The sequence below is a fragment of the Drosophila innubila genome, assembly GCF_004354385.1.
Source record: "Drosophila innubila isolate TH190305 chromosome 2L unlocalized genomic scaffold, UK_Dinn_1.0 4_B_2L, whole genome shotgun sequence".
Lineage (NCBI taxonomy): Eukaryota > Metazoa > Arthropoda > Insecta > Diptera > Drosophilidae > Drosophila > Drosophila innubila.
Window position 1 is genome coordinate 18,072,677 of NW_022995372.1, and position 14,562 is coordinate 18,087,238.

Here is a 14,562-nt window from a genome sequence, read left to right on the forward strand (position 1 = left end):
CCGAAGAGGTTAAATTCACTAAAATTTAAATAGATAAGTAAAAATATATTCAATAGACAATATGTCTATAAATCTTTTGATTTTTTTTAAATATGTGTAGAACTCAAATTAATTTATTCAATTCAATTGTTTTATATTTAATTTTATATAGATTGATTATATTTTCATGTAAACATTCAAAAGTTTAAGTGCCATAATTAAATGTTCGGACTTTATTACTCGTTGTATCGTTAGCACACTTTGCAACGAGCTCAATCACGAATAGTAAGCACTTTAAAAGCTAATTAAAGTTTGCTTTGAATTTTCAATTTTCAAGTTAATTATATTTAATTGGAAGAGAGACTTTAAAAAGCTCTCATGAAATTTACTGCTGAAGTAGCACGAAGAGATGGTTTTGGCATTGTTTAACTTCGACATTGTAGCAAATAATTTACATGGCCACCCACAAAATCTCCCCAGAGTCCATTTGTCATGCAAACAGCAACCCACTCGCATTCGCATTCGCATTCCCATTGGCATTCATATTCACAATCGCACTCGCACTTTCAATCACCACATGGCTGCACACTTACCCTCGGCCCCATTCGGCAATGGTATCAGTTCGCCACCTTCGCGTCGCCAGGTTATCGTCGGCGTTGGTGAGCCGGTCGCTGCACATTTCAGGGTAACGTTTGAGCCCTCGCGTATGACCATATCCGTGCTGGTGGGGTAGTCCAGTATGTCTGGTGGCACTGTATCCACACACACACACACAGACACAGAGACACACCCACACCCACATACAAATAAACATAGTTATGGCAACAGTTACACGCGACATATTATTCATACGCCGCGTGGGCCGTCCAGCGATGCGGAGCAGCGGTAAAATGAGGATCGTGAATTGTTCGCCAGGTGTCAGCAGTCGGCAGGAGCATAGTTATAGTTGTTATTGTTGTTGTTGTTGTTATAGTTGTAGTTGTTCATGTTTTGTTGTTTTTGATGACATTGTTGGTCGGTTGGTTTACAGTTGTTGTCGTTGTTCACATGCAATGTAAATGAAAAGGTAAAATAAAGAAATATTTTTTAGTGGTTTTATTGCTATAGGCTTCCAGCAGAGAATATAAGTAGTACTAGTTAGCGGCAGCTCGTCAGATCGATAATTGATTTTAAAACATTTAAAGAATACTAAAAAGAGTTATGCCCTAAATATATTCTGAATTCATAAACATAGCTTTAAGTTACAAAAGCTTTGGCCAACAAACAACATTAAGTTTTATTTCATTAAGAACCCTGGCTCCGCAATAAGAGCCTTTTTTGTTTAATCGAGCCTCGTTCTAAAATCCTGAAGCTTATTTAATAGCCAAAAAATGATTTGGAAATTTTATTGCGAAAGAAATGATGTGAAGAAAATAAAATTATATTTTAAAAATTAAGCTTAATTAATAAATAAGAGGTATGAATTTTCACAATTAAAGATTGAAGTTTCTTCAACAATTTTGCAGCAGTTCACAGATGCAAGGAAAGCTTACTGACAACGGACAAAAATAAGGTATATACTTTATGTACATTTATCCTACAAGGACACGTCGGCTTGTTTATATTTTTGACATTTTGCATGTAACGAGCTATCTGTTACGTTCCAGCAGGGCAAGTCTGGACCTGAAGTTGTCGCCTGTCGACTGTTGTGCCTGCCAGCATTTGGTGTTACTGGGCAATTAATTATAATTTTACGCTTGACAATTTTCAGTTGCCCAAAAGAGAGACACAAAAATGGGGCAAAATGGAAAAGTGGAAAGGGAATGATGCCAGGGTACTTAATGAATGAACTTCCCGCTTCCAGTCTCACTGTCCTATTCTATGTGCATGTAATAACTGAAGCATTTAAAAAGTTGATTTTTATTTTCACCCAATTCTTTGGCCACAACAAAAAAAAAAAACTAAATAGTAGAAGAAAAACTGGTAGCAATTTAATCATTTATATAGGAATGACAGTTTCCCAGAAATTATTGACAGCCATTCACCATAGTAATTTCTTTGCTCCCTTTGTCGCATCACTAAGGACAAGGAGAAGGAAAAAGAGGGGCACAATTGGCACACGTTTAATGGCCAACACTTGAGCAAAAGCCAAAAGCAAACAGAGACGCACATATTGAAACACATTCGAGACTTGAAAAAGTCGACGTGTCAACAATGATGGGCATGTTTTACAAAATGTACTTGTGCTTTTTACTCCACTTTGCTCAAAGCACACATAACGCTACGTATACGTCATGTTGAACAAGTTGAGGCCTGGCCTGTGTTAACTTGCCAGTAATGGCTCAACCATGTCGTACAAAAGGCTCGGGCCAAGAAGCCTGACGACAAAAGATTGGGGTGCGTATGAGGAGGGCGTGGCACGTGTCGGAGTAAACGCTTTTTATCGCTGGGCTCAGTGGGTGATAACTTATGAAATGAACTGAAATTATGTGAGATAAAATTAATTCTAAATGTGCTTAAATCATGCAAATGGAAATGAAGATAAAATTAAAAATTAGAAATTAAAACACATTTAGTATTAGCTTAAATTTTGATATTTAATTTTATGAATTCCATTGCATAATTTAAAAATATACTTTTTAGAAGCAATTTTAAATAAATGATCCTTAAAGACTCTAATATTATATAGTGCCTGTCTCTTTAGCCTAAGTAGTGAGTTTGAAACAGCTCTTCGCTCACTAAAGTACATTCCTAAGCCTTAAGTTATAAATTTTGTGCATTAAAATGCCATTTTTCAACCATTTTTCATTGCGCATTGAGTCAACAAATCCAGTTTCAACGTCACCCAGCGCCGTTTTGACACTTTCACAGCTTTGCCATTTGACTGCTTCCCCTCTTTTCGCTTCCCTGCTTTCTACAGCTTCCCCCCTCAGCATATGCACAATAAAGCAATGCCAATCGCCCCCACGGCCATACATCATAGTTGACCAAAAATGGACAACAAATTTCTCATCCATAAAAATTGTGGACACATTTTCGGTGGCATTGGCGGCAATTTTAGTTGCCTTTATTTGTTGATACAGTTAAAGTTTTTTTTTATGTTTGTTGCTTATGTTTGTGTTTGTGTTTGTATTTGTGTTTGTATATGTATTGTGTATTTGTTTTTATGTGGAAGCCAGCCGGACATTGAATAATTCATTTCAAATCACATATATATTCCCATTGATGTTTTGCTTATGCTGTTAAAAGAATTGTCTGAACTAAGCCGTATGGTTCGTGACTCTCTAACATTTTCTCATATATTTTCTATTTTTGAATTTCGCGATTTTCTTTTTTTTATGAATTTTATTTGATTTGTATGGCTTTTTCAGCACAAGGCCAATAATACATGAGTCAATTTGTCGAATGCTTAAAAATATGAAAAATTCACACTTTAGATTTATAGAGCTTTCATATTGACTGAAGAGGAAATTGAAAATCTAGAGTTGGGAAAATCTAAATTAAATGTTAATCTTCTTATGAGGAAAACAGATCAAACCTTACTTTGCTTTCATTTATTTGTAAGAGATTGAATTAAATCGCACAAAATAAATATAACTGTAAAATCTAAATTTCATCTCGTGATGATCTACCATCTAGGAGTCGTAGACAATTTTTTTTAAGCTATTCAGTGCACAACTATATTAAAATAATTTTAAGCTATTTGAAATTATTTTTCAGTAATATCGATTATCCGTGATGATACGTCACATCTGCAATGATGTTATTTATAAGAGAATTCCTCAACTTTGGATAGTTTTCTTTAAGCTTATATTAATTTTTTAATACTTTTTGCAGCTGTTTCTGAAATCATTCTACTCAATCTTAACGTCTAGCACAGTCTGCAGTGTTATATTTTCTTTACCTTTTTTAAATTTTGTCTATGTGAATTCCCTCGACTGGCTGCAAAACATTTCCTGACACTGCCAAATAAACAATGATTTTGTTGCGGTGCGCTGATGATGACTACAATGTGACTCTAGAGAAAGTTGAGTATAGAACTGTGAGAATGTGTGTGGGTGGGTCTACACTATCCCTCAGAAGTATGCGCAATTTGTCAGTGGCAGCAAAAGCCGCGCAGATTTAAAGTGGTTTCACATTTTGCTTATAGACTTAGTTCATTTGAGTGAAAAACATTTTGCACTGTCAGCAATGGGAAAGTTGAAATGTGTGTAAGTTTTCGTCAGACTTTCTGCCACAGTTGGCTAACAAATTATCGCACAGTGTAGATGATTGTAATGAATTTCGACATCAATGAAAACACAATCAACCAAAGTGGTTACTTACGACCGTAGCAAAATGCCGCGGTTTTTGGTTTGAAAACGGGAATCCACCGAAGCAGGAAGCAAGGGAAACCAAAGCTCGAGCCCTCTGTCCCACTCTACCCTGGCATATTCATTTAAAATGAGTCTGTGAACCGAGACTGAGGCTTGTGTCTCCTCGTCTGAGGTTTTTGTACGCCGGCTGAATAATTAACGTGGGCGCATGGACACGAATACGGACATGAAAGCGGACATGGAAATGGACACATAAGCAACAGCACAAAAGGACGTGAGGCATGAACCGTGAGTCATGAGGCACGTAGCATGTAAATTGTTTCATTACCTGGTGCTCTCAAACAGTTCATTGTTTCACTCAGGTTGAAAAAAAAAACTAATGTTAGATAAGTGAAATGTATGGTCTGGCATTCAAGAGCTTTAAAGGTGCCAGCAGACGAGGGTTTAAGAGTGGCCAACTCAATTAACCAATAGTTTACGGAACTGGCAAACAAACGCCCCAACTAAACGCAGTCGGCAACGATTGCAATTAGACTCAATCGTGAGTTGTTAGAAGTTGTGTACAACTTTTTCCAGACCAAAAGTAAAACCCACTTTTCCCACTTTCCACTCAACACTTGACTGAGCAATTAGTGCAATTTGAAAAATAAAATAACAACAATAACTATCAGCTGCAAAACAAAGCACAAGTCGAGGGCGTCAATTGATCGACTCGTTGACCAGTTTTCTACAGATTTTTCTCTCTTGGGTAACGATATTGTAACACGATATTACAAAAATCTACTTTTTGCATTCAAAAAATTGTACGTTTGTTGGGAAGTTGTAAATTAACAGCTTCAGTGAACAATAATTTATTTTATTCTAATTTATTATATTTTATACTCACCGACAACATCCAGATAGCCAACTTGACTCTTCATAGGATCCGTGTTTATTTGGCACATGTACCTGTCAGTTGTCAATATTTTTATGTTAGATTTCTTTTCTTTCTTGATTCCTTATAATAATATTAGTCTTATGTTGTAAAACAAAAACGAACTAAAAAATACGATAGGAAAGTGTGCGTGGCGACAATTTACGATATGAATTGGAAAAGTAAGGTATAAAAAACGTACTCGAGTGTAAATGGCAAATACATTTTATTACCTAGAAAAAAGCCACTGAATATATAGTAGAGAACATTTTTTATGCATTTAAATTTAAAGTTGAACTTTTTTCAGTTTTTCAACAAAGCATTTCATAAGAAGATCAAATATTTAGTTTTAACTTCTTCATTTTCGCATTAATATTTAATTTAAGCACATAAAATGTAATGATGTAGGTTAAGAGGTGAGATTTTAAACTTGCTCAAAATCTGAGTTAAATCTCAGAATAAAGATCAATTAAAGAAGGAGTCAATGTTTGTATATTAAAATATAATATTAAAAAAGTTGATTATCTTTAATAAAACAGAAAATGTTTAAATAAATTTGAATTTGTTATTGATGAAGAGTGATAATGATAACTATACATTTGTTATACTCGTAGTAAATTTACAGTACCAGCCCTTGTCCGACTCCTTGACATCACGTATACGCAGGATCCAAGCACGCTTCTCGGCGTGAGTTATGCTCATGCGATGATTTTTGGTTATGACGTGATTTTGTATCGTTAAAATGGTCTGTGTATCGACACGTAGCCACGCAATCTATACAAAAGGAAATATTGTAGTCAAAAATAGAAGAAGAAAACAAAATACACTTTGAGCGGAAAGTGGTGGAAATTGTAAAACTAAAACGTTCAACGATTTAGCTACAATATTAATGCCAAGCTAGCGTGGCCCGAGCTCATTTATTAGCCCAATGACACATAGTGTCGCCTAAAAGGCGGCCGACAATTTGATTTAAGGTGGCAAAGTGGAACTTTTAAGGACAAGTTGAGACCCATAAAGTGTGTCATGGTGAGTTTAGGTGAGGTGTTTTGAGTTCTCTTAAAAACTATTATTTTTTTCTTATAATTTAATGCCATTTACGTGTGTTAAGTTCTGAGTATTCCTTATTGCATAGTTTGTATTTAATTTCTATACAGTCTGGCGTACTTGCATCTTGGCATAAAATAACAACATATAAAAAATTATAAAAAACTCAAGAGAGTATAAAAAACTGTATAATGTTATTGAGCAAGAAACAAGTTCTAATCATGTAAAAAAAATTAACATCTTTTAAGATTGTATTATAATTATATATTTTTTATTCGAAGAAAATAATTTTAAATAAAAGTTATGTAATTACAAAAATTATTTAAAAGTGAATTTATTATTATGTAATCTTTTTTTATTAATGTAATGAGAACAAAAACTGAAAAGCTTAATGACATATACAAAGTTTAAACTGATAAATGCTCGAGAAAGTCAATCACTTAAGTGACTAGAATAATTCGCTCGAATATTCATCCGATTACTAGAAAATGGAACTTTTATTAACTTTACCTAAAAGCGCTCAAGTTATAAGGTAGAGAAATTGTTGTCTTCTTTTCATATAGCTTTGATATGAGAGACATCAATTCACTAGCTTTCAATTTGTACGCTTAAATGCAACAGAGAATGCGGAACAACATTATTCAGAATTACTAAACATAATAAGAGCACATTTACCATTTGGACGTTCGCCAACGATATCATCATGGGCCAGGGTCAGAACGAACCCAAAAGATTATCAATTTGTTGCGTGTGCTTTCAGTGGGTCCATTTACCTTTGTACCGTCAATGGGGCATCGGGCTTAAAAGCTGACTAACAAAAATTTTTGGCCAACCGTTTGCTATTTTCGTTTCGGCAATTCATTGCGGACCATTTTTTGTACAGCTACCCAGCGGGTCTCGAAATCAAAGTGGCGCCCAAGGGGTTCGAAACGTGCCAGGGACCCAAAGGGCGAGAAGAGGGACAGAGAGAAAGAAAGAAAAGGGTCAGCACAAATGGAGCACGCATTATGAGTTTAACAAGAACTCACGCACGGAACAAACACAGCAAAGGGTTTTAGGGTGCGGTGCCTAAAACTATGCCACGTTTTATTTGATGAAGTGTAAATTGTTTGCACTGACAGCGCTGCGAGCCGTTTCTAATGAAAGAGACACCTGGCGAAAGGTGTTGTCCCACTAATTGTTACACAAATTGCCAAAACTAGCGTCTAACACTGCCTAGTTTTCGGTATAGCAACAACAACAACAACAAGCTTACCTTATACGTCTGCAGATTGTCGACAACACACTGAAGAACAGCCTCTCGATCCCACGGGTATGGTGACATTCTGCAAAAGTTCCCCAAATTTGGGCAAATCTGTAACGAATTAATGAAAGAATTTGGCAAAATTAAATTGTGAAATATATTTTGGGTCTAATCCAAAACAAGGTACATATCAGAGTGTTTCTTCAACCAATTGACTATTGAAACCTCTGTATATACCTTTAATTCGATTAGACTCATTTGAAACGCAGTAGTCCCATGTGTTATCGCTTTAATTAAATACTAGGTCAAACTTATCTTAGAATAGGGGAGCTTAACTTTCAATCTAGACTCAAGCTAAGAGCCTCAATTCTTAGATAATGCGACTAGCATCAGCAATAAAACAGAAACAAATATTTTTTTGAATTACTTTTTATTTATGCTTAAGTTTTTGTATAGTGTTAAAAGCTACAAAACAATATTTCTAATAGCTCTTCTATTAAATTACCTGTTATCATTAGCCAGATATATTAAATAAATTACAAGTTTACATATCAGATTAATACAATATTGTAATTAGTCTGTAAATATTGAAATTGTGAATTCAATTCTGTTTCCCATATAATCAAGACAAATCGAAAAATTATTAATCAGATAAAGAACATTTTATATTATATAATATAATTTACACTATAAAACGTTTCTTAACTTTTTCTTTTTATATATCGAGCAAATTCTCAACCTTTCCATTTAAATGATATTTTGCAAATATTCTAGAAGCTCATATACAGAGTCTCCTCACTTGTCTGTGTTGTGTCAACCTACCACAAAATGATGCTGCTTGACTCCTGCCTACATTAGCAAGCAGTCAGTTCGTCAATGCATCAGTCAGTCAATGCCTAGCGATGCGCATAAAGTGCGGGTTGACTTTAAAGGCGCGCCCACAAGTATGCAACAGATTTGTGGTTTACTTATGGGAGGCTTTTAAACTTTACCCACTCACAATTGTGTGTTTGTCATTGACATGCCAAGGAGACCTCAACAAAGTTAGCGTAACGCAGAATAAAAATATATAAAAAAATAACCAAGCAAGCTCCGTCAGTGAGGTTTTCTTATATGCGGGGCACGCGTCAGTTAAAGCAAATCAACACATAACAATCTTGTACTCAAAATGCGTAAACAATGTGATAAGCAAAGACAGACCGACAGGAAGGGAGAGATTGAGAGAGAGAGAGAGAGAGACAGAGAGATAGAAAGGCAGTGGTATGTTTTTTTGTTGATGCGTATTGATGTGAAAGTATGCAATGCTCGACAAGGCCAGCAACTTTGCTTACTTGTGTGTGTGCTTGTTTGTGTGTTTGTTTTGTGTGTTGTCATGTTGCTGATTGTCGCCTAATCTCCGTCTAAACATCACGTTCTCCGCGGCTTATTATACTCTCAACTCTCAAAGGGGTATGCTTAATATTGTATTGAAAGTAAAGTGCTCATTAGCATTATTGCTTTTAGTTGAAAGTGTTGTTAAATTATTTGCAGCATTCAACTGTTAACTGTCTACTGTTGGCTAAATTAAGCGCCTTACATCAAATGAAAAATAATAAACTTTAGAATGCTATTGATTTTCATCTGTATACCATGCTGTTTACTTCTAACAACTGCACACAACATGCATATATACCAATAAAATAAATTTGAATAACAGGGAAATATTTACAGAGTGTGGTATATATTCACATTTAACGATGTAAACAAAAAAAGTTGACCGCCATGTTAAGTTTTAAAAGTCATTAAATGTTGTTTTTACCAATCACTCTTATAAAAACCCCATATCATCGCTAAAAAATTAAAATTTATTATTTTAGTGCTTTAAATAATTTTGGAATGACTAAAGATTATACAATGTTTATCAATATATAGCCTGTTAACACGTCGAAAAGCTTTTTTGACAAATATCAGTTTTACATATCAATATGAAAGGCCGAAAAACAGTAATAAAGAAAATGTTATAGCTAATTATATCTGAAGAAAATGATTAGTAATTTTATTCTCAAAACCACAAGTTTAATTTAATCTCAAAAGACCATTCGCAATGTGAAGCTTTCGTTCGTATAGAGCATCTTATTTTCGGCTTTGTGTTGCGGGTCATTTGGCTTTGTGCGCCCTGAAGTATGCTTCACTAGATAATAATAATGGCGAGAGTGAGTCCAAGTGCCCAAGTGTAGGCAATGACAGCGCTTCTCGTCGCATTTCGTCCTCTTCCTCTTCCTCGTGCCTGCTAATAAGCTCGATTACCCAGCTCCCGACGCGTCAATAAAAATTTGCCACAGACTGTCCCGCTTTCCTCGTCTGTTCCCCTCCTTATAGGCTTAATCTTCCCTTACTTTTCTCTTGCTTGTTGTGTTGCTGCTTTCAGTTGCCTTTTGCCAACTCATTTGATTTGACGCGGTTCATATTGATATCTGACTGCCTGTTTCTCTTCTTTCGCTTCTCTCTCTTCCTGCCATTCTAACTGAGCGTTGCGTGTATTTTTATAGCATACTTTTCGGCGCGTTCGTGTGTAAATATGTGAAAATTCGCAAATTCGTAACATATTTTGTTTTGTGGCACATCATTCGCTGGAAGACTTGGGTGTGATTGTTTAGTGGATTTATGGGCACATGAAATTAGGATTTAATGTGCATATTGTGCCTTGAGTGGATTTATTGCATATCCTTTGCCTCTCTGTGCTTAACATAATGTTTATGATATATGAGAATCAAGCAAATCGTTTGTGAGCTCCGCCCCTTTGTTGTTGTCATCTCGTGTATCTCAAGTGGCTTAGAACTTGAGTTCTGGCAGACATTGCATAAACCGGGCTTACACTCATGTTTGTAATTGTCATGGTAATAGAGAGACTTTTCTTATATTTTAGAAATGTCTTTAAAACTGTTTAAGGAAATCTAAACTCAAATAAGAGGGAGGTAAGTTGAGTCTTTCTTTCGTTTAATTACCCATATCATATGATATTTGTTTTTATTTGTATCGTAAAACACAATTATGCAACCATTTTGGCTTATCCTTGAGTGGCTTTTAGGCCTGCCATAAGCCCACTAAGCGCATTTCCGCCTCTCCGTCAAATTTAACTTTAAGCTCACTTTATTAAGTCAACTCGACTCGCTTCAACTTAACTCGACTCGGCGTGTCAACTTAATAAGTACAACAACAACAGAAACAACAACAACATCAACAACTTCAGCAGCCGGCAAATGGCGCTATTTAAATGCTAAACAACTCTATTAAGTTGCACGACACTCATATACACACTCACACACACACATGGCAGCACAACACATTCACGCTAAAGGCAGCTTTAGCTAGAGCTTATTTTGGATGTGTGTATTTTTTTTTGACCGGGAGAAGGCAGAAATGGAACCTCAGCACGTTTCAAATACAATTTACAATAAATAAAATTTAAAAGCGAAAAAAAATGCTGCGACAACAGCTCAGCGAAACTCTCAGCGCATCTGAAGACAGACACCGACTCGTAGCAACAACCGACTTAATGGCAGCACTCGGTGGCAGGGGCAAGAAATGAGCACGTGACACTTGGGATAAGTAAAACGATACCAGAACACGTTAGCAAAGCTCAACTTGACCACACCGAAATGTGGATTCCCTAACATAAAAACGAAGAGAACGATATTGAAAACATATTTTCAAGTTTGTCATATTAAATGACATTAAGAAAAATATACATTTTTTTTTTCACTTTAATTAGTAATAACTTTCATCTTAACTTTAACAGCAGTTAAAACTAAAAGTAAAAAAAAATTGGGATAGGTTTTTCATGTGGTAATCTAGTAAATAAAAAAGACTAATTAAGACTTACTAGTACTTTTTCCTAATTCCAAATTTTTTTTTAACTTTACTATAAAGTAAATTTATTTCACAGTTTAAAAAACAAGCGTTCAAAAAACATTAATTATAAATGGTTTAATGTGAATGTAAATATGTACTTCGTGGTGTAAATGCTGCAAATCTGGTGAAAAAGAATTGTCATGGAAATGTGCTGAAGCTGAAGTAAAGTAACAACTGAATTCATAGTGGGTGTTGTCTTACCTTTGTCTGGTATCGCATTGACAGCCGTATCCTCGCGTATGTCCTCAAGTTCCTCGTGATTTTGCATTTCCGCTTTAGGTTTCCATTTGACAAAAATTGAACCAGGCGAATGAGTTGTGAAAGCATATATAAAGTAAAAGAGAGGGAGAGAGAAGATAGAGAACATACTGTTAGTCAGTTACACTCACCAATATTAGGTAGTTAATTTTTGCTGAGTTACTCGCAACTCTGCTGCAAATTCAATTTGTGGTGAGCATATAAACAGATGAACAGCTTTTACGGCAATCGACCCAAAACCTCGACAGCTTCCCCTTTGCAAACCATACACAACACGCACAGAGCAGCCACATATCTGGTTGCCATGGAGAGGGGGCTCTATATCTTATTTTGTGAACCTTTTTCAATATTTTAGCACATTTGTTCAACGGCTTCTTTACGAGCAGCTTGTAATTTTCGCAAGCCACAAAATGAAGTTCCACAAAATGTGCAATTTGACTTTTGTGCAGCAACTGCCGACAATGAAATCGATAATTGAACCCTCAAGCGCTTTCAGTTGAGGTTGCACTTAGGAAGGGGATCGTATTCCCCGGACAGGTAATGCAATGCAGTGCACGCATCATAAAATATTTACCAAATTCAGTTGAATGGGTAAATGGCTAAACGGATTTATGATTATGCGTCTCTGTTTTGAAGTTGCAATCGGGGGAATTATTTCAGCAGGTGATGAGGTGGAAAGTAGATTACTTATTAGAATCAATATTGAATCTATTTGATAGTCAGTTTATTGGCATAATTTGCCAGAGAGAAATTGAGATAGTAGTGCATTTGCACTTCAAAAAAAAAAAAAAAAAATAGAACAGCGTTCTGAAGCTGTGAAAATTCATTTAAAATATTGTATTTTTAGGTAAACAACACTTTAAAAGTAAAATAAAATATTGAATCCAGATGATTTTTTTTACAAAAAAAATTGTATTACAAAAAAAACACAGATATAATAAATATTTGACACCTGATAAAGTTGACTCGACTAAAGCCACCCTTTGACCTGCTCTGAGATATTATATTTTCGTAACACCCACATTTATAAGAATTCATCAATAATGCTCATGTAATCAATATAATAAAAAAAAGATTTTATACAATTTTTGTTGTTTCAGCGCCCATTGTACATTCAAATTAGGCTTTTAATATTTATCTCTTATATGCATTTTGCTTTTTGTGAGCTCAGAGTTTAGCTTCAGTTTATCATTCAGCAATTCAATTGCCACTGCAACCTGGCAACATTTTAGCAAAAGCTGCCAACCTGATTTTTATTCTTTTTACTTTTTTTTTTAGTATTTTCATTATGGAGTAACCCATTTTCACGGTCACGTCGAGTTGACTGCAAATCACGTCATTCGATGTGGAGCATATAATGTGGAAGAAAGCGTTAAAGTAAATTTTCTGAACTAGTTGCACAACTCTTTCGGTGTGGTCTGGTCTGGTCTGGTCTGGACGAGAGAAGGCACGTAACATTCGTTGGCAACATTTGTGGCCCTTTTGAATGCGTTTCCTGTGCCTGCACATGTGTGAGACATAAGCCAGACACGAGGCAACATTAGATATATGCAATATGACAGCAAAGATGTTGGACAGCCAAGGGATGGAAGTTGGCAATTTGGATGAAGAGGGGATTGAATTGTGGTTGGGATTGGGATGGGGAAAGGGGATTGGGTTTGGGGATTGCAACAATGCAACACAAAATATTACAAACAGGCTGAGCTGGCAAGTCGAGCGCAAAGTTGTTGCCCAACTTCAGCATCAACAACGGCTTTTGCTTTTGCTTTTTACTGCTTTTGATGTTTGGTAGCTCAGAACGCATTTACCAACCCCTAAAACCCCAGACCTTGTCGCAATCCTTGTGCTTGTGAAATCGAATTTATTGCACACTTCTGTGCGTCGCTGCAACAGCCACAAAATGTATTTTCCCTCACAGGCAGCTGTGACATTTTCACAAAGTCACTGCAAATGCAATTCTCCCATCCCCATTCTTATCCCATAGCCCTTTTCCCATTCCAGTGGCAGTTAGCATGTGTTTGGCGTTTATTAAAATGCAAAACCGTGCCTGAATCGTTGAGCATGAGAATTAATTGAAAATTTGTTCAATTTTCCTCTCTGTACTTTTTCCCTTTGCTTATTTACTTTATCTTGTAATTCTTATTTATTATTCCCAATTTTGTTTTTCTTCTGTCAATGTTGCCATTTTCGTCGCTTTCCTCGTTATTCCCATTCGCAAGTTCGCTGGCAATGTCGAATTCCAATTCATTTGCTCTATTGACAGTGTGTCTGCACGCACCGGTTAAAGTCCAAGGTCTTTACGCTTATAAATAACTTGTATTTTTCTCTTTATTTTGCTGTCATCATGCCGAAAAACTAGGCGAAATATATGCCAAGGTGGCCAAAAGTAAATGCTAGTAAAAATCAATAGCAATCGCACGACGAGTTAGAAAATGTTCGCCTAGTAAGTGACGATTGGAAGTAAGTAAGAAATTGGTATGTAAATGCGACCAAATTAACTTTTCAGCAATAAATAAATATGCAAAGTATATTTGAAGCTTGAAACTTGGTTTTCTTTTATTGAAAATTACATTTCCAGTTGGATGAATTTCAAAATATTTATGAAGAGACAAAACAAGATTTAATTAAGTTTATAATTAAATTTTTGATTATGTATCGTATAAAACATAAGCGTTCTCCACCCATTTCCATTTCTTGGTGTAAGAATTTTCAATCAGTTATGGTCAAAAAATGTGATTAGTTATATCTATTATGATTATTTCCTTGTTTATAAACCAGCTGTATAAGATGGTTTAGTTTTAGTTTTTACAAAGAATGTAATTACAACTTTATTTTTGAGTTCTCTTAGGTTTCAATGCATTGCAACTGTGTATGTGGGCGTAAATGTATTAGTGCATTACTGTCAAAATCTCTATGCTTTTCCTTTTTCATTTACACTG

At 35.5% G+C, this 14,562-nt stretch overlaps 1 protein-coding gene across 1 annotated transcript in view; it reads right to left on the reverse strand.

Annotated features, from left to right (window-relative positions):
- The window catches only part of LOC117782005 (peroxidasin), a 40,859-nt gene that overhangs the window by 12,281 nt on the left and 14,016 nt on the right, over positions 1 to 14,562 (reverse strand). Inside the window, 6 exon segments of the mRNA XM_034618909.1 lie at positions 573 to 731; positions 5,161 to 5,222; positions 5,816 to 5,961; positions 7,487 to 7,537; positions 7,539 to 7,585; positions 11,567 to 11,638. Of these exon segments, the coding sequence (XP_034474800.1) occupies positions 573 to 731; positions 5,161 to 5,222; positions 5,816 to 5,961; positions 7,487 to 7,537; positions 7,539 to 7,585; positions 11,567 to 11,638 (537 nt within the window).